Consider the following 18,947-nt stretch of genomic DNA (forward strand, 5'->3'; position numbering starts at 1 on the left):
GGATGGACGCAGACCTTGCCACGCTGGACCCTGGACAAAGACAGAACAAAACCTCTTTGCCCTCAGAGAGACTGCAACTGGAATCTAAGACATAAAAGAACAGCTGAATCCACAGAGGCTGGGTTTGTTCTCGCTGTGCTTTCACACAGCCGAGAAGCAGGCAGGGCTGGCAGGCAGCGCCTGAGCCTTCTCCTGCAACGAGGAATCGCCATCCATCATTTTTGCACTCTTCCAGAGCTCTGCTGCTGAGGCAGGCCTTTGGGGCAGTGCTGACAAGCAGGGTCATTGTCCAACCTGTTGGTTTTCCTGGTTGCTCTCTGCTCTCTGCACAGCCCCCGCTCGCAGACGGAAGCTGCTGGGAACATGGCTGGCAGAGCAGTGCTGCTCGCGGCTGTCTCTCTTCTCTCTGCCTTCCAGCAACGTAAGACCTTGGGGGGGGGGGAAGGGTGAGGGGGGTGCATGGCTGGGGCTTAGGGAGATTTCCACTGCTTGTGAGGCACTGAAATCTCCTTTTTCTGATCAGCTAGCTCTGCTGTAACTTCAGTTTCTGAGAGCTCCTGAGATTTCTCTCACTGGAGCGTTGTTTCCCCTCTCTGCAGTCTGAGAGGGAGCTGGTTCAGTGGAACAGATGACTTTTCCTTGTTTTCAAGTCTGTTTTGCTAGCTGACTTTTTTTGGCATCATACTATTCTGACAGCTTGTACTAACCCCTAACTACCATAGCCAGCAGGTCGAGGGAGGAGATTCTCCCCCTCTACTCTGCTCTGCTCTGCTGAGACCCCACCTGGAGTACTGCATGCAGTTCTGCAGCCCCTAGCACAGGAAGGATCTGGAGGTGCTGGAACGTGTCCAGAGAAGGGCCACGAAGGATGAGCAGAGGGTTGGAGCTTCTCTGCTATGAGGACAGACTGAGAGAGTTGGGGCTGTTCAGTCTGGAGAAGAGAGGGCAATAATAAGAGTTCAATAGAGCAGCAGGAGTTCAAGAGGGACAGGGATCTACTCGAGGGAGTCCAAGGGAGAGCTACCAGGATGACTGAGGGACTGGAGCACTGCCCTATGAGGAGAGGCTGAGAGCCCTGGGGCTGGTTAGTCTGGAGAAGACTGAGAGGGGATTTAATAAATGTTTATAAATCTCTGAGGGCTGGGGGTCAGGAGGGAGGGGTCAGGCTCTGCTCACTTGCTCCCTGTGGTAGGACAAGGGGCAATGGCTATAAACTCCAGCACAGGAGGTTCCACCTCAACATGAGGAGGAACTTCTTCACTGTGAGGGTCATAGAACACTGGCACAGGCTCCCCAGAGAGGTTGTGGAGTCTCCTTCTCTGGAGACTTTCAAGACCCATCTGGATGTGTTCCTGTGTGACCTGTGCTAGATTCTAAGGTCCTGCTCTGGCAGGGGGGTTGGACTCGATGATCTCCTGAGGTCCCTTCCAAGCCCTAACGTCCTGTGAGCCTGTGAGATATTCCATATTATATCCTCATCACTCCATGTCTTTAAGATCTAAGTGGATTCCTTTTTTCAGTTCTCCCTATACCTTTGAGAATCAAGGACTAGGGGAAGAAGTGGGCAAGGCTGAGATGCTCTTTTTACTAAGCCTCAGCCTGAAACTGCAGCAGCATTTGTCATTATTTTCTCTGAAATATGTTGATTCATGCATTTGTGTTCATGCCAGGAACCAACATACATTTTGAAGGCATTTGTGCTACACTACTGTGAGATTCAGAGCAAGTTAAATATAATTACTCTGCCTTTTATTTTGGGGGGGGGGGTCTCTTTTTTTTCCACTATAGTGCTGCAAACTTATTTGTGTGGCTCAATTGTTTATTTGTTCTCAGAGCCTCAGCTACTGAAATAGCAGGGGGGAAAAAATTGCTTGAGAATGTGACCCTTTCAGGTTAAAAAAAGCCTAACACAACAGAAGGCAAAGGAAAAGCATCTAAAATTTACATTCTCCTTTTCTGTCAGCATCAGAGGAGCTACAGCCTACCCTTGAAATCATCACAGAATATTCCTGTGTGGTGGCAGCATTTACCATCCACTTCTCTGAGAGTTCAACTGGCCTGCCCTGATTTGTAACTTTAAAGGGTGAAGGATTCAAAACAAACAAACAAGCAGAGAAAGAAGCATTAGCCAGAAGAGTACTGCAGATTGAAAGCTCAAGGAACTGTGCAGAAACTGAAACTGCAAAGGAAGGGGGACAGGGGGGAATAGGTGTGATCTTCATAGAATCATAGAACTGTCAGGGTTGGAAGGGACCTCAAGGATCATCTAGTTCCAAGCCCCCTGCCATGGGCAGAGACACCTCACACTATAGCAGGTTGCTCACAGCCACATCCAGCCTGGCCTTCAAAACCTCCAGGGATGAGGCTTCCACCACCTCCCTGGGCAACCTGTGCCAGTGTCTCACCACCCTCATAGGGAAGAACTTCTTCCTAACATCCAATCTGAATCTACCCATTTCTAGTTTTGCTCCATTCCCCCCAGTCCTATCACTCCCTGACACCCTCAGAAGTCCCTCCCCAGCTTTCTTGTAGCCCCCTTCAGATACTGGAAGGCCACAATCAGGTCTCCTCAGAGTCTTCTCTTCAGTCTGAATAGCCCAAACTCTCTCAGTCTATCCCTACCTGAGATCCTAGAAATGCCCAGCTAGCCTGGGGTTTAATTTGCACTGGCAGTCTGACATGAAGCCCAAAGAGAAACCCGTGGAAGAATCTGACCTGCTGATACTGATTTCAAGCCTCACAGCATGGCTTGCTTCCTAGCAGGGGGAAACCAGCACGGATTAATCGATGGCAGCTCAAATGAGCGTTGTGAAACCACAACCATTAGCACGTGTAACAACCAGTTCAGGCAAGGGGAGTGTAAGCCCAGCCCCTGAGCAAAATACACACAGCACTGGGTGCTCCCTTTGCTCTTCTGTTTGTTCTGCCCAGCCTGTCCCTCTTGAGTCAGGGAGGTGCTGATGGGCAATGAGCCCTCCCCGAAGCAGCGCTGCACGCCAGGTTTCACTTAGCAGTCAGCAGAGGTACAAGATGTAGTGCCTCAGAGCCAGGGGTGGTTAGTAGAATCAGGTCAGAAATGCTCTAGGGTGGAAAGAGAGAGCAGCAGCAAGGTGGGAAGTGGCTTCCAGTCATGAATCCGGTTTTAAGCAGCTAAGATTTGCTTGGGAGATCTGTGTTTTGTAGGCTGATGGGGGAAGAAAGGAATCTAGTGAAAGGACAGAATGAATCCCAGTCACTGGTAGAGGAGAGAACAGGGAGAACGGGAATCCTCTAGTACCCTTTAAAATCACTCATAGTGATTCTTGGAGGCAGCAAGACATTACTACAAAGCATCAAGAGAAGCACAGCCAGCAGGTCGAGGGAGGGGATTCTCCCCCTCTGCTCTGCTCTGGTGAGATCCCATCTAGAGTACTGCATCCAGGTCTGGAGCCACTAGTGCACGAAGGATCTGGAGGTGCTGGAAGGTGTCCAGAGAAGGGCCACGAGGATGAGCAGAGGGCTGGAGCTGCTCTGCTATGGAGACAGACTGAGAGAGTTGGGGCTGTTCAGTCTGGAGGAGAGAGGGCTCTGAAGAGACCTAATTGTGGCCTTCCAGTATCTGAAGGGGGCTACAAGAAAGCTGGGGAGGGACTTTTTAGGGTGTCAGGGAGTGATAGGACTGGGGGGAATGGAACAAAACTAGAAATGGATAGATTCAGATTGGATGTTAGGAAGAAATTCTTCCCCATGAGGGTGGTGAGACACTGGCACAGGTTGCCCAGGGAGGTGGTGGAAGCCTCATCCCTGGAGGATTTTAAGGCCAGGCTGGATGTGGCTGTGAGCAACCTGCTGTAGTGTGAGGTGTCCCTGCCCATGGTAGGGGGGTTGGGACTGGATGATCCTTGAGGTCCCTTCCAACCCTAACAATTCTATGATTCAATTGTTTTTCAATGGTGGTTGTGCACTTCACATGGAAATTACCCTGCAAAACACTGTGATACAGGTATTAGCTTCTCCACAGGCTTTTTAGCACATACAAAATGTTGGAGAGCAGTGTTCCTTGAAAGCCTGCTTTGTCCCATATGTTCAGAGTAAGGACATTAACTCAGTCACCATAAATGCCACCTGAAGTTGAAAGCCAAAGGAAAAGAACAAGGAAACAAAGGCCACTCAGGCACACCTCATAGCCACCTCAGCCATGCAATTTAGCCTGCTAGAACTGAACAACCTGATGCTAGGGGCAGAAAGGGCTGTGGAATTCTTTACTTACTCCTGGTGCAATGCTTCCTGGAGTCCTCATGACGGCACCTCCAGCAGGTGGGCCAGAAGAGCTCTGCCATTGCTTCATTATTTACTTTAGCCCTTGTTAAGTCACAATCACAAACCTGAAATCTGGAGGCACATTGCTGCTTTCCACTCAGCAGACAGGAGCTAAAAGGCAAGTCCTGTGCAGTTAACAGCAACAAAAAAAATGCAACAATTATTCCTCCCCTGGGCTCCTTTCAAGTTGGCACCTGTCTTGTTCTGCACACTGGGCTCACATTTTCTTTGAAGGTGACAGACATGACTCTAGTTCTCCCATTATGCAGTGCCACAGCTTGACTTTCATTGCCACATAAAAGCCCACTTGTCCCTAAGTGAAGCTAAGTTGCCATCAATCACAGTGGCAGCCACTAAACAACTGGATTTTATGATGACCAGCCATGCTATCATACCATCACAGCCTGTTTCTCTGTCTGGGGCACCAGAGTCTCTCTGCCCCCTGAACTCCAGCCTTGCTGACTAAGCAGTACCACATTCAGCTCAGGCCAGGGTTGTACCATGGCCTTGAGGATTTGCTTTGGTTAACTGGAGAATCACAGAACCAACAAGGTTGGAAAAGACCTCAAAGATCATCAAGTCCAACCTGTCACCCAGGAAGGGAGTGGAACAGATTAACTTAGTTTCCCAGGGAGAAAACCCCCTGCAGGGAGGGCAATGCTTTCACAAGCCCTCCCCTCCTGCTTCCAGGAGGGACATTAAGCCATCACACCATGGCTTCAGGTGCCACATCCAATCCCCTTTTGAAGGTTTAGCGCTGCTCACTTTCTGTTCAACAGAATGAAAGAGCTGAAGAGCAATGCTCTCTGCTTAAAACATTACTGACCTGTTAGGGGTGCAATTGCACTGAGGAACTGTGTCATTTGTTTTTGCTTTGCAGTTCACTTGGCTTGGCTGGTGGGGAAGTCAAGAATGAAGCACAAGGTCATGCCCCCAGCCGTCACTGGAGCTCCGGAGTTCGACAGAACATTCCGTGCACAGTTAAGTCTGGAGGTCATCAAGATGGTGGCAATGAACAAACAATTCAGGCCAGAAGAGAGGCAAAACCCCTTCTCTTAAGACATTGCCTTCTCTTTGCATGTTTTGCTTAAAAAACGAAACAGAACAAAACAAAAACAAAGGGGAAACTAATGAGCAGATCACTTTCCAAATGAGCCAGCTATTATTTTAATGGTAACGGGGTAAGTTCAGCTCATTTGAAACAGGCACTGCTCAAATTTAGGCTGGAGGTGAGGAGAAAGTCCTTCACAGAAAGAGTTATTGGCCATGTGCTGCCCAGGGAGGTGGTGGAGTCTCCATCCCTGGAGGTGGGAAAGCTGCTGGTGGCCACAAATCAAGGTGGTGCAGTCACAGAATCACAGAATCAATAAGGTTGGAAAAGACCTCAGAGATCATCAAGTCCAACCTGTCACCCAACACCTCATGACTACTAAACCATGGCACCAAGTGCCACATCCAATCCCTTCCTGAACACCTCCAGGGATGGTGACTCCACCACCTCCCTGGGCAGCACATTCCAATGGCCAACAACTCTCTCTGGGAAGAACTTTCCTCAGCATCAGAAGCTCTGCTGTGTGCTGTCTGTGCCTGGATAGCACTGCATACAGGCAGCTGGCCTCAGCAGAGCAATCCAAGCAGCCTGTGCACAGCTCTCTGCTTCCTCTTGCAGTCTCAGGAATGCTGACCCACAAAACTTGCCTACCCAGTGTGGAGATAATTGGTTTGCATCATCACAGCCATGTGCCAAAAATTCCTTCCTGCCTCTGCTGCACAGGCACTCAGGACAGGATTATTTGTCCTACTTATTTCCATGCAGTTGGGGATCATAGAATCAGAGACTCAATAGGGTTGGAAAAGACCTCAAAGATCATCAAGTCCAACCAATAGAATAGAATAGAATAGACCAGACCAGGTTGGAAGAGACCTTCAAGATCATTGCGTCCAACCTCAGGGTTCCTCAGGGATCACTCCTGGGACCTGTCTTGTTCAACATCTTTGTGGGTGCCATGGACAGTGGCATTGAGTGCACCCTCAGCAGGTTTGCTGATGACACCAAGCTGTGTGGTGCAGCAGACAGGCTGGAGGGAAGGGAGGCCATCCAGAGGGACCTGGGCAGGCTGGAGAGGTGGGCACAAGCCAACCTCAGGAGGTTCAACAAGACCAAGGGCAGGGTCGTGCAGCTGGGTCGAGGCAATCCCAGGCACAAATCCAGGCTGGGCAGTGACTGGCTGGAAAGCAGCCCTGAGGAGAGAGACTTGGGGGTGCTGGTGGAGGAGAAGCTCACCAGGAGCTCTCAGTGTGCACTTGCAGCCCAGAAAGCCAATCATCTCCTGGGCTGCATCAGGAGAAGTGTGGCCAGCAGGTCAAGGGAGGTGATTCTCCCCCTCTACTCAGCCCTGGTGAGACCCCACCTGGAGTACTGCCTCCAGTTCTGGAGCCCCTATTACAAGAGGGATGTGGAGGTGCTGGAAGGTGTCCAGAGAAGGGTCACAGGGATGATCAGAGGGCTGGAGCACCTCTCCTGTGAGGACAGACTGAAGGAGTTGGGGCTGTTCAGTCTGGAGAAGAGAAGGCTCCGAGGTGACCTCATTGTGGCCTTCCAGTATCTGAAGGGGGCCTACAGGAAGGCTGGGGAAGGACTTCTCAGGATCTCAGGTAGTGATAGGACTAGGGGGAATGGAATGAAGCTGGAGGTGGGGAGATTCAGGCTAGATGTGAGGAGGAGGTTCTTCCCCATGAGAGTGGTGAAGCCCTGGAATGTGTTGTCCAGGGAGGTGGTCGAGGCCCTGTCCCTGGGGGTGTTTAAGCCCAGGCTGGATGAGGCTCTGGCCAGTCTGACCTAGTGTGGGGTGTCCCTGCCCATGGCAGGGGGGTTGGAACTAGATGATCCTTGCGGTCCCTTCCAACCCTGACTGATTCTATGATTCAACTTTAGTGGCAACAAAATGAGGCCAAAGCTGATTCTCTTTGACAGTCCCACACTGTGTGGCTCTTTTCCTAGCCACACCAATGTTCTCTCCAATTTATTCTGCAGGCAAAACTGTGTGGAGTTCTACCCAGTATTCCTGACTCTCCTCTGGACTGCAGGCTGGTTCTTTAATCAAGGTAAACACTTTTTTGCTTCTGTCTTCACTGAGAAGCTTTGCCCAGCTTTTCATACCACTTAGATTTCATCAGGAGGTAAATGGCTGTGGACATCTTTCCCCCCTCCTTTTAATTTGGATTACCTTATCACAGGCTTCCTAGAGGCATGCTCAGTGACACTAGGATCCCCACTTGGTCATGGCACCTCACACAGCCCCACCAGCTTTCACTTCTCCCTGCAAGCCAAGGGGCCAGTATATAGCACATTAATCATATGTTCAGTGGATTTTCAGGGTGACTCATTCAGAAAAGCAGCTCCCAGACCCTTCCCACCAACAATTCCTTGTACATTATGTGATGAGTCTCACAGGACATCAAGCCACTGCTATGGTCCCTTGGAAGGAGGCAGCCTGAAAAGACTCAGGTCAGAGCCCTCATCCCCATGGCTGGGCCCCTGGCTGCTGGAGCCAGAGCTCAAGCCAGTAAATCTGGGGTTTGACAACCCAGGTGAGTGCCACCACCACTGGGCTATGATTTGTTTGTTCTGGGGCACAGCACTGAAGCTCTGTCAGCACAGCAGCTTCTCCAGCCATAGACATTGTGCTTCAGCTGTGCAGCAGGGACTCAGGAAAGCCCCTTCTGATTTCTCATGGGGGGGCATTTCTTTGGCCAATTGCTCTGAACTCAGACACCACAGAGCTCTAACAGTGACAGGGTGGACTCTTGCAGAGCTCAAATTTGTGACAAAGCCTAATGTTTACATTCTGCTTTATTAGCCTTTCCCCAGCTGATGTTTGAGAAGCATGAAGTCTGTGGGCTGGATAAGCAGCTTGTGCCCACCACACCTTTCCTTCCTGAACAATCAGCTTTCTTCTCTCCTTTCTGCCCTTGTTCCAAAGCAGTCACTTTGGTTTGGGGCTCTCTTACAGCCAGAGTCCCCACCTCCACTGCAAATCCAAAAGTAAATCCAAGGCAGCCCCACTTAAGTCAACAAACTGGATATGAAATGTTAGATGTGCCTGTGGACAGGCACTTGAATTAAGGAAGATCACAGCTGCTACCCAGCACCACAGATGTGTGCTGTCATGTGTAGGAGAAGAAGAACTATTTTCACCTCCCCTTAAAGTCGTTTTTCAGCTGATGTCTCCCATAGGTATGTTTGCAGGAGTTAATCCGGGGCACAGGGAGAGCTGTCCTCTCCAGCACTGCCTGGCCCTGGATAATGCACTGACCTACACCCCCTGCTCCATCTATCAAAGGGAGGTGACTTTATACCCTTCCCACGGGGAGGTCAGGAAGCTAACTTCACTACAGCATTCCCTCCTGTCCTCGGATAAAAGCTGCTATATAAATGCAAAGCAGGTTATTAGCAACATCAATAAGGTTCTCTTGCCAAAACAAACACTCCCCCTTTAGCCTGACCTGCCATAACACCACCAAAGGACAGTGCTGGGTCAAGCCACCGTGCTCCAGCCGCTAGCCTGTCTCTGGGATAACCTGGGGAGTCTACAGATTCCTGGCACTTCCTGGCTCTGAGATTATTGGGGGGTTTGTTGGACAGTTCTATGCCCACCCCTCCTGTAAAGCTCTATCCAGAGCCTGCTGCAGTCAATATTAAAGCACGCAGAGAACTCTTTTGAATGATTCTTTCCCAAGGTAACCTTCCAGGGCTTGGGTAGCTATGCCCCAGGGTTATGCAACTAGAAAAGGTACTGAAGGAGTTAACTGCTGACATTCCTCATTTATTTTCTTTGGTTTTCTGACTTTTTTTTTCCCCTTTATTAATCTTTTCTTCTCAGAAGTAGCCTCCTTGCTGGGTGTGCTCTATGTGTTTGCCCGCTACAAGTACTTCTATGGTTACGTCCAGTCCGTGAAAGGAAGGTAAGGAGTTACCTGCTGAAGGCAGGCTAAAAGCTCCAGGCTGTGGTCTGCAGCTGTGCAGAGAGCCAAGGCTCTCTGGCATGGAAAAGTGACTGTAATTGAATGCAACATGTGTAAAGCATCAGCATGAGGTCTGCAGCAGAAACCCTCAGGGAAGAGGGCTGGCTATCACAGCATTGGGATGGGATGGGATGGGATGGGATGGGATGGGATGGGATGGGATAGAAACAATAGAATAGAATAGAATAGAATAGAATAGAATAGAATAGAATAGAATAGAATAGAATAGAATAGAATAGAATAGAATAGACCAGAGCAGGTTGGAAGAGACCTTTGAGATCACTGAGTCCAACGAGTCCAACCTATCATCCGACACCATCTAATCAACTAAACCATGGCACCAAGCACCCCATCCAGTCTCTTCCTATACACCTCCAGTGATGGTGACTCCACCACCTCCCTGGGCAGCACATTCCAATGGCCAGTCTCTCTTTCTATGAAGAACTTCTTCCTAACATCCAGCCTAAACCATAGAATCAACCAGGTTGGAAAAGACCTTTGAGGTTATCAGGTCCAACCTATGACCTAATACCTAACACCTCATGACTAACTAAACCATGGCTTCAAGTGTCACATCCAATCCTCTTTTGAACACCTCCAGGGATGGTGACTCTACCACCTCCCTGGGCAGCACATTCCAATGGGCAATCACTCTCTCTATGAAGAATTTCTTCCTAACATCCAGCCTAAAGCTCCCCTGGTGCAGCTTGAGACTGTGTCCTCTTGTTTTGGTGCTGGTTGCCTGGCAGAAGAGACCAACCCCCACCTGGCTACAACCTCCCTTCAGGTAGTTGTAGAGAGCAAGAAGGTCTCCCCTGAGTCTCCTCTTCTCCAGGCTAAGCAACCCCAGCTCCCTCAGCCTCTCCTCACAGGGCTTGCTCCAAACCCCTCCCCAGCTTTGTTGCCCTTCTCTGGACACCTTCCAGCAACTCAACATCTCTCCTAAACTGAGGGGCCCAGAGGAGAAACACTTTCCCTGTAAACACACCATGGACAGTTCATAACAGTGTTTTTTCCCCTCTGTTTTCCACTTGCAGGGTAACAGGGTTTTACCTGAATTTGATCATTCTGACCTGCTTGTCAACCCTGGGTGCAGCTGGAGTTGTTAACAGCTTCCTGGATGAATACCTGGACATCAGCATTGGGAAGAAACTACCTCATCTGCTCTGAAGGCTGCTTTTTTGTCTCAAATAAAGAAACCATGGGGATGTTTTCCCTTGAACAGCAACAAGATGAGAAGCTGCATGTGAATAAAGCCTCAGAGCTGGTTCCTAGCAGCCCGTTGTAATGTGAAGTGCATGCTTTCCCCTGAGCTGTTTACACTTCCTCCCCCTTGAAAAAGACAGAGTGTGGTGTCACATCTGCCTCTGCCATTACATCACAGTATCACAGTATAACTAAGGTTGGAAGAGACCTTGAGGATCATCGAGTCCCACCTATCAACACAGACCCCATGACTAGACCATGGCACCAAGTGCCAAGTCCAATCTCCTCTTGAACACCTCCAGGGATGGGGACTCCACCATCTCCCTGGGCAGCCCGTTCCAATGACAAATGACTCGCTCGGTGAAGAACTTCCTCCTCACCTCAAGTCTAAACCTCCCCTGGCACAGCTTGAGACTGTGTCCTCTTGTTCTGGTGCTGGTTGCCTGGGAGAAGAGACCAAGCCCCACCTGGCCGCAACCTCCCTTCAGGTAGTTGCAGACAGCAGTAAGGTCTCCCCTGAGCCTCCTCTTCTCCAGACTAAGCAACCCCAGCTCCCTCAGCCTCTCCTCACAGGGCTGTGCTCAAGGCCTCTCCCCAGCCTTGCTGCCCTTCTCTGGACATGTTCAAGTGTTTCCTTTTCCTCCCATACAGCACTGTAAGCCCTGAACAAATGGCACCCAGCTAGACCTTTGGATTCCCTCATTCATTCATCTGCAGTCAGCACTGCAGGTGTCAGCCCATCTTACCTGACCTCCTTCAGCTTTGCCAACACCGCTGCGGTCTTCCTTTGCTGCCCTTCCCCACCCCCAGCAGTGCCATCCACGCTGCACGAACGCAGAGCCGCCCTGCCATGTGTGCTGCTGCAGGGTCCCTGCTTTCCCAGGCACCCAAGCCCTACTACTGCTGGAGCATACATGGGAATGCTGCTTGGTTCAGGAGCACTGGAACAGGCTGCTCAGAGAGGTTGTGGAGTCTCCCTCTCTGGAGACTTTCAAGACCCATCTGGATGTGTTCCTGTGTGACCTGTACTAGGTTCTATGGTCCTGCTCTGGCAGGGGGGTTGGATTGGATGACCTTTGAAGGTCCCTTCCAACCCCTAACATCCTGTGGGCCTGTGATTTAAAGCTGCACCTGACCTTACCTTTCTGTGGAGGCCCTTTGGATTTTCCACTCACGTTTGCAGTTCAGCACACACTCAAATGCTCTTCTCAGAGGAGTGGAGCCCTCCCATGGGCAGATCCCAGCCGCCATACAAAGCCTCTCGGTGACAGCCTGTGCCCATAACACAGCACTTGTGAGAAGTAGAGCCCAGACACGAAGCAGGAGGCACAGATGCTCACCTAACCCTTTGGTCCACTGCACGGTCTCCCTCCAAGGCACAGATGGCTGGGGTGTGAGAAAGACCAGACAAACACTCCAGCATGGCCCACAGCCCTGGGAACCACAAAATGACAGCAAAAAGCAAACTGACTTATGAAATGTCTTCTGCTAAAAGGGGGAAAGTCATGGCTTAGCAGTGTGAGCTCAGGGTATGCACAAGCCCTGAGAGGAGTGGCTGAGGGAGCTGGGGTTGCTTAGCCTGGAGAAGAGGAGGCTCAGGGGAGACCTTAGTCTACAACTACCTGAAGGGAGGTTGTAGCCAGGTGGGGGTTGGTCTCTTCTCCCAGGCAAGCAGCACCAGAACAAGGGGACACAGTCTCAAGCTGCACCAGGGGAGGTTTAGGCTGGCTGTTAGGAAGAAGTTCTTCATAGAAAGAGAGATTTGCCATTGGAATGTGCTGCCCAGGGAGGTGGTGGAGTCCCCATCACTGGAGGTGTTTAGGAAGTGCTTTGATGGGGTGCTTGGTGCCATGGTTTAGTTGATTAGATGGTGTTGGATGCTAGGTTGGACTCGATGATCTGAAAGGTCTTTTCCAACCTGGTTAATTCTGCATTCACCTCACAGCATGTGCAATCCTGCTAGCCCTCCTTGCTCTGAGGTAGGGGCAGCGTGACCCCAAAGCAAAGCCAGACACCTGATGAAGCCCTGCAGCCTCCCAGAAACCCTGGGGCCAAACCCAGGTTCGCCTGCCGCCGGCTCCCCTCCTTCCCCCGGCGGATCACCCACTGAGGCGCAGGATGGGGGAGAGAGAGAGAGAGAGAGAGAGGGAGATGATCCTGTAAACCAGCCTGGCATAGGGCTCAGACAACCATCTTTTATTTTGGTGGGGGTTCCTTTCTTTTGCTTTGTCTTCTGGTTTTGTGCCTGGCTTTTCTTCCAGAGGGGCATGTTAACATCACCCTACAGCACCATGTCTACATCTGTCTGCACAGGCCTTCAAAGGCAGTACAAAGTGAAAAGACAGGGCAGGGAGGGTGGGGAAAAAAAACCCCCACCCCTCTAGAAAAGTCTGAATAAAATGGAGCAAAATTGCTGTCAGGGAACAGAGTACCAATTAGAAATACCCAGTGCAGGGAGGGTGAGTTGAGGAAGTGAAATAAAAATACTCTATTTTAAGCAAAGAGTGTATATATATATATATATAGATATAGATATATTTATATGTATATATTTTACAGAGAGTAGACCCAGTGATATCTGTGGAATTGTAAAAACATATTTACAAATAACCTTTTATTATTATTATTATCATCATCATCGTCATTATTAATTATTAATTATTTTTTTTAACATGACATATACATCAGCACCATAGTAAGAAAAGGGGAGGAGGGGGCCAAGGAGGGGGAGGGGAGGGTGGAAAACAACCAACCAAACAAAAAGAGAGAGGGAAATAAAGCCCTCCCCCCAAGCCCCCCCAGCCAAACCAAACAACCCCACATCTAGTGAAATCTACCTCTCTAGTACTTGGTCCCAGTATGGAGTATTTGGAGGAAGCTTTGCAAAGACAACAGAGACTCAGCCTTCATCACCATTTATTCACCCAAAGCCTCTACCTCCCTGATGCACACCCATCTGCACCTGGCTGCCAGGTGATGGCTGTGTGCTCCCAAACCCTCATTGCCCAGCTCTGCACTCGGAGGTGAGCCCTGGGCACTAGGACAAAGGGATGCTGTGATGTCCCCAGGGCTGTGCAAGCTTGCAGCTCCCCCATCCCTCCCAGGGCACCTGTGTTGGGCAGGGCAGGTATGTGCCACCGCAGCTGCTGGCACCCACATGCTCATGCAGGCACACAGCACCATGCCCTCGACCCCTCAGGGTGCCCTTCCTCCTTCTCTTTGCCCATCCCTTCCGTTCAGGCTAGTCCCACTAAGAGCCACTCACCTGCAGGACGAACAGAGAGCTTTAGCTGGTGCTCTCTTTCACTGGCCTAGGGCCCAACCCAGCTCCTGGTGAAGCAGCTGACAGGCAAACACCCATCCATCATCTTCAGCAGGAACTGGAAGGGGCCCTTGTGCTATATTTGAGACAGGGGTTAGCTAAGAGGTGGAACTAAAGCAGTTTTAAGAACTGTTGCAGTCAGGGCAGGCTGGGTTGGTAGCTCACCCTGACCACGTTAAAAACTCACACCCATGTTACAAATGCAGCTTCTCCTGCCTGCCTGCCTGCCCCACAGCATTTCTAACAGATCTTTTCCCTCCTCTGGGTAAGCCCTGTGAGGGACTCCTGCACAAAAGAGAACCATAACAGGGTGCTGAGATGGTTCCAGGCCCATTTTGCTCCCACTCCTTAACGTGATGCCCAGCTGTGCTCCACAGGGAAAGGCAGGATGTGGAAGCACAAGGTGCTGAGCCCCTCGGCTCCTGTGGGTTTCAGCAGCTGAGCACCTGGCACCTTCAGGCCCTGGGAGAGCAGTGCACAAGGAGGTTATTGGCAGCTGGTATTGATAGTTGTACACTGGTTGGTACTGGTGGTTGTACCCTGGAGACCCTTCCACTGCAGAGCATCTCTTCTGGCTCCCAGAGACCAGCATTAAGCCAGAGGTTCCCAGGCGTTTTGGATTGTGGCTCATGTTAACGTTTTTGATGCACCACTAGACAGCTTGAGAAGCAGCTCTCAGCTCAAAACACTCGAGAAGGTGGTAGGTTTAGAGGGCAGCTTGCCTCAGACTGCAGCTCCTTTAGAGGCTGGAAGTGGCTGGTGCCTCAGTCCTGTGCAGGACCTACCACCTCCACAGTGCTGCTCCAGGCAGTGGAGACAGCCATGTGCTGACCTTACCTACAAGCTGCTTTGGGCAGGCCCCACATCTGTAACAACTGCATCAATTACTTTACCCATTCATGAATGACCTTCACAACAGCCTTCCACTGGTTCCTGTTCCTCAAACAGTGCAGTGGATTGCAGCCCAGCACACCAGAAGGGATCAGACCAAACCTCTGTTTAAAACTGAAGGGCAGGCTGCGTATCACATCAGCTCAAGAGCTCAGACATCCCAGGACAGTGCTCCCTGCCACACTTGCACTTTTCCAGAGGAGAGGAGGAACCCAACCTGCTTGCCCCAGACCCTCCCTGTACATTTTCTCCTGCCTGTTCTCTCCCCCCTGCCTGCCCCTTTGCAGCAGCTGTTGCTCACCTGCACAGAGGTGCAGCCACTTTCACCTTGCTTTCCACTCAATGACTGGGGGGAAGGAACTGAACTGAAACCATACTGGGAGGAAGAGGAGGGACCCGCTTAGGACCTATGCTGATGTCTCTTGGTACATCTTAGCCCTCCAGCACCTTAGGTAGCAATTATTCTGCCCCCCTCCACTCCCCCAGGCAGCCAACACAGCCCAAGTGCTCTGCCAGGGAAACACTGCTGCAGGTCCCAAGAGCACTAAACAGCTCACTCAGTTAACCCACCCACTTAAGCTGTCTCCAGCAGCACTCCCATAATCAAGCTGTCCTCTCTGCAGTGCCAAATGCACGGTCTCCTACATTTTGATTGGATCCCTGTCACTCTGCAGTGATGCTGGTGACCTCCCTGTGACTGCTGGGGTTTGTCACGTGTGTGCTGCACGTCCTTTGTGACAGCCCAGAGCCAGCCCTGCGGGCCTGGCCGTGGCTCACCCAGATCTGCTCACCCCCAGGGTTAAGCTTGTTTCTGACCAGGGCCTGTGCAATCCCCCCCTAGACATCTTTAGGCTTTGCTCCTGGCTGTTTCCATCTGCTCCCCTGACAGCTGCAGTGCTTGCAGTTACCTCAGGTGGGAGATGTCAGGACCACTGCCTACCGCTGTGCAATGAAGCCTCACTTCAGCGGGGGGGAAGATCAAATTCTCCCCACCAGAGGCATCACCTGGCTCTTCCAGTTCCCCCATCCAGCCCCCACCCCACACACAGAGCTGCCAGGCAACGGAGATCGCTTGGTGGAAGTCTTGGGATGCTGACAGTTTCCTCCTCCCCTGGATCTTCCGAGGCTGGCTACGGATCAGCTCAGTTTGCAGGATTCCGAACAAAAAGAGGACAAAACAACCCCCAGACCAACTCAGACAGAAACCCAACAACCCAAGGATGGGGAGAACATCCATCTTGCTCTTCTCTTTGTTTTGTTTCCCAAATGCAACAACCACAGCTCCAGACTATACAGACCCACTCACTGGGGGTTTCCAAACAACTCATCGAGTTCCTGTATCCACTCGTCCCCTGGTCCGCTCTTAATGATGGAGTCCACAAGGTCTGCGCCCTCTGCTAAACCAGAGAATGCCCCCCCTGCTCCTTCATTACTGTAGTTGTAGGCTATGTCCTGAGTGGGATTCCTCTCATAGGCCTGGCCTTGGCTGCTCTGAGCAAAGTTACCACCTGGCATTTGCTGCGTGGGAGGCTGCCCAAATCCAGACATGGTGGGGACCCCTTGGCTTATTGCAGGCATTACCATCGGCCTGGCCTGGCTGGCTCCTTGTTGTCCGGGTAGTGGTTGCAGCAACTGCCTGCCCATTGCTGGGTTGAGGGCTCTTACTGTTCCACTCGAGTCCACGACTGTCTGATTAAGCCCCTGTGGGAAATGCTGCTTGGACAGCCGTGGCTGCCCAGGCTGCATGGGGTACGTTGTGCCGTTGTTGAAGGGCCCCATTTCACCGCTAGTCCTTCCAGGTATACCTTGTAAACCTCGTTGCTGCCAGTTCTGTGTTCCTTGAGGGACAGTCCCCATCAGGTTTTGAAGTCGTGGTGCCTGTGCCCTCGGTAAGACCTGGCCCACAGCTCCTTTCATCTGCTGCTGATGCTGTGTCAGGGCAGAGTTCACCAGCATGTTCTGCCCGAAACTGCCCACCATACCCACCGCTTGTCCAGAGGCAGGCTGCCTCGTTCCCTGGCCTGTGTTATGTGCCATGTTCATGCCACTTTGGTTTGGGTGCTGCAACATTTGGCTCATCCCTGTGCTCATACTGTACATTCCTGGCTGGCTGGAGGAGGCATTGCTGTAAGGAGCCATGCCCATGTCCGACTGGCCCGCGGTCGAGGGCAGCGTGCTCGGGTTCTGCGAAGGACCCATTGCCATCATGCTCGCGTTCTGGGCCATCAGTCGAGATGTCCTCATGCTCTGGAGTGCTGCTTGGTTTCTCACAGCTGCTATATCCTGGGGAGAACCTACAAAACAGAGAGAGGAAGGTAAGGAAAAAGCCCTGCAACACTGCAAATCTCAATTAACGTGTCTTAGCAGCAGAGGGAATCAGAGGATTGTCAGGGCTGGAAGGGACCTCAAGGCTCAGCCAGTTCCAAACCCCCTGCTATGGGCAGGGACACCTCACACTACAGCAGATTGCTCACAGCCACATCCAGCCTGGCCTTAAAAACCTCCAGGGATGAGGCTTCCACCACCTCCCTGGGCAACCTCTGCCAGTGTCTCACTACTCTCATGGGGAAGAATTTCTTCCTAACATCCAATCTGAATCAATCCATTCCTAGTTTTGTTCCATTCCCCCTAGTCCTATCACTCCCTGACATCCTAAAAAGTCCCTCCCCAGCTTTCTTGTAGCCCCCTTCAGATACTGGAAGGCCACAATAAGGTCTCCTCAGAGCCTTCTCTTCTCCAGACTGACCAGCCCCAACTCCCTCAGTCTGTCTTCATAGCAGAGCAGCTCCAGCCCTCTGCTCATCCTCATGACCCTCCTCTGGACACCTTCCAGCACCTCTCCAGATCCTTCTTGCAATAGGGGCCCAGACCTGGACACAGTACTCCAGGTGTGGTCTCACCAGAGTGGAGTAGAGGGGGAGAATCTGCATCACAGGATCTCAGACTGCTGTGCTCTCTGAGTTGAGTGAATCATTGTTTCACTTGAAATTTAGCAGAGAGCTAAAAGGTTGCCAATCCTTAGGAGATGTGCTAGTTGCATTTCAGAGCAAGGTTCCCCACCTCAGTCTGATTGCAGCCTCTGTCCTGACCTGCCAAGTCCCCTCCCCTTGAAGGTGGGAGTCAACACAGATCAAGTGCTACCCTAAGCAGGAACTGCTGCCCACGTTATGCATTCAGGCTGTGAAGCAGGAGGCTGCTCAGCAGAGAATGCCATCGATGCAGACAAGCAGCCTAATTTCCCTACAGACCTAAAATGAGGCTGGGAAGGTCAAAAGGGCAATGATTTAGTGAGTAATTCTCAATTATGACAGTTTTGGGATGTGTACCCGAAGGGATTCGTGGCTTCAGACCCTTGAGGAATGGAGACAATGTGATTGCATGAGTGATGCATGATCACAGCCATGGTTGCTTCCCTACTCAGAAGCCTAAGCCAGACAGCCACAGGAACTGCAGGGCTTCAGCAGGCCTTTACCTACTTCACTAGGATCAGAGATTAAATTTCTAAGGAGTGACCTGGGAGTCAAAGTTCCCCTTCAGAAGCAAATTTGAGTCTTTCTTTGTGTGTGTGTGTGTTTTTTCCACCAGGACCAGTGACAACATGCATGAAAAGAAGTCACTCCCCAAGGGGCAAGCAACTGATGTCGTTTACCTGGACCTGAGCAAAGCCTTCGACACTGTCCCACACCACATCCTGGTCTCCAAGCTGGTGACACATGGGTGTGATGAGTGGACCACTAGATGGATAAGGAACTGGCTTGATGGCTGCACCCAAAGAGTGGCTGTCAATGGCTCCATGGCCCAGTGGAGGGCAGGGACAAGCGGAGTCCCTCAGGGATCACTCCTGGGACCTGTCTTGTTCAACATCTTTGTGGGTGCCATGGATAGTGGCATTGAGTGCACGCTCAGCAAGTTTGCTGATGACACCAAGCTGTGTGGTGCAGCAGACACGCTGGAGGGAAGGGAGGCCATCCAGAGGGACCTGGACAGGCTGGAGAGGTGGGCACAGGCCAACCTCAGGAGGTTCAACAAGACCAAGGGCAGGGTCCTGCATCTGGGTCGAGGCAATCCCAGGCACAAATCCAGGCTGGGCAGTGACTGGCTGGAAAGCAACCCTGAGGAGAGAGACTTGGGGGTGCTGGTGGAGGAGAAGCTCAACATGAGCTCTCAGTGTGCACTTGCAGCCCGCAAAGCCAATCAGATCCTG

At 51.4% G+C, this 18,947-nt stretch overlaps 2 protein-coding genes across 3 annotated transcripts in view; one reads left to right on the forward strand and one right to left on the reverse strand.

Annotated features, from left to right (window-relative positions):
- Positions 1-290: 290 nt before the first annotated feature.
- On the forward strand, positions 291-10,601 carry MGST2 (microsomal glutathione S-transferase 2). Its single transcript, XM_068154097.1, has 5 exons — positions 291-421; positions 5,180-5,279; positions 7,334-7,404; positions 9,183-9,264; positions 10,362-10,601. The coding sequence occupies exons 1-5, from the start codon at positions 364-366 to the stop codon at positions 10,492-10,494; spliced, it is 444 nt and encodes a 147-aa protein (XP_068010198.1). The 5' UTR covers positions 291-363; the 3' UTR covers positions 10,495-10,601.
- A 2,453-nt stretch (positions 10,602-13,054) lies between these two features.
- Positions 13,055-18,947, reverse strand: part of MAML3 (mastermind like transcriptional coactivator 3) — a 331,229-nt gene continuing 325,336 nt past the window's right edge. For both annotated transcript variants that reach the window (XM_068154021.1, XM_068154020.1), the window contains exon 5: positions 13,055-17,037. In XM_068154021.1, coding sequence (XP_068010122.1) covers positions 16,046-17,037 — 992 coding nt within the window. In that variant the 3' untranslated portion in view covers positions 13,055-16,045. The remainder of the gene's footprint in view (positions 17,038-18,947) is intronic.

This window comes from Melanerpes formicivorus, unplaced genomic scaffold (assembly GCF_026170545.1).
Source record: "Melanerpes formicivorus ecotype bairdi unplaced genomic scaffold, bMelFor1.0.p_v2 SCAF_27, whole genome shotgun sequence".
Lineage (NCBI taxonomy): Eukaryota > Metazoa > Chordata > Aves > Piciformes > Picidae > Melanerpes > Melanerpes formicivorus.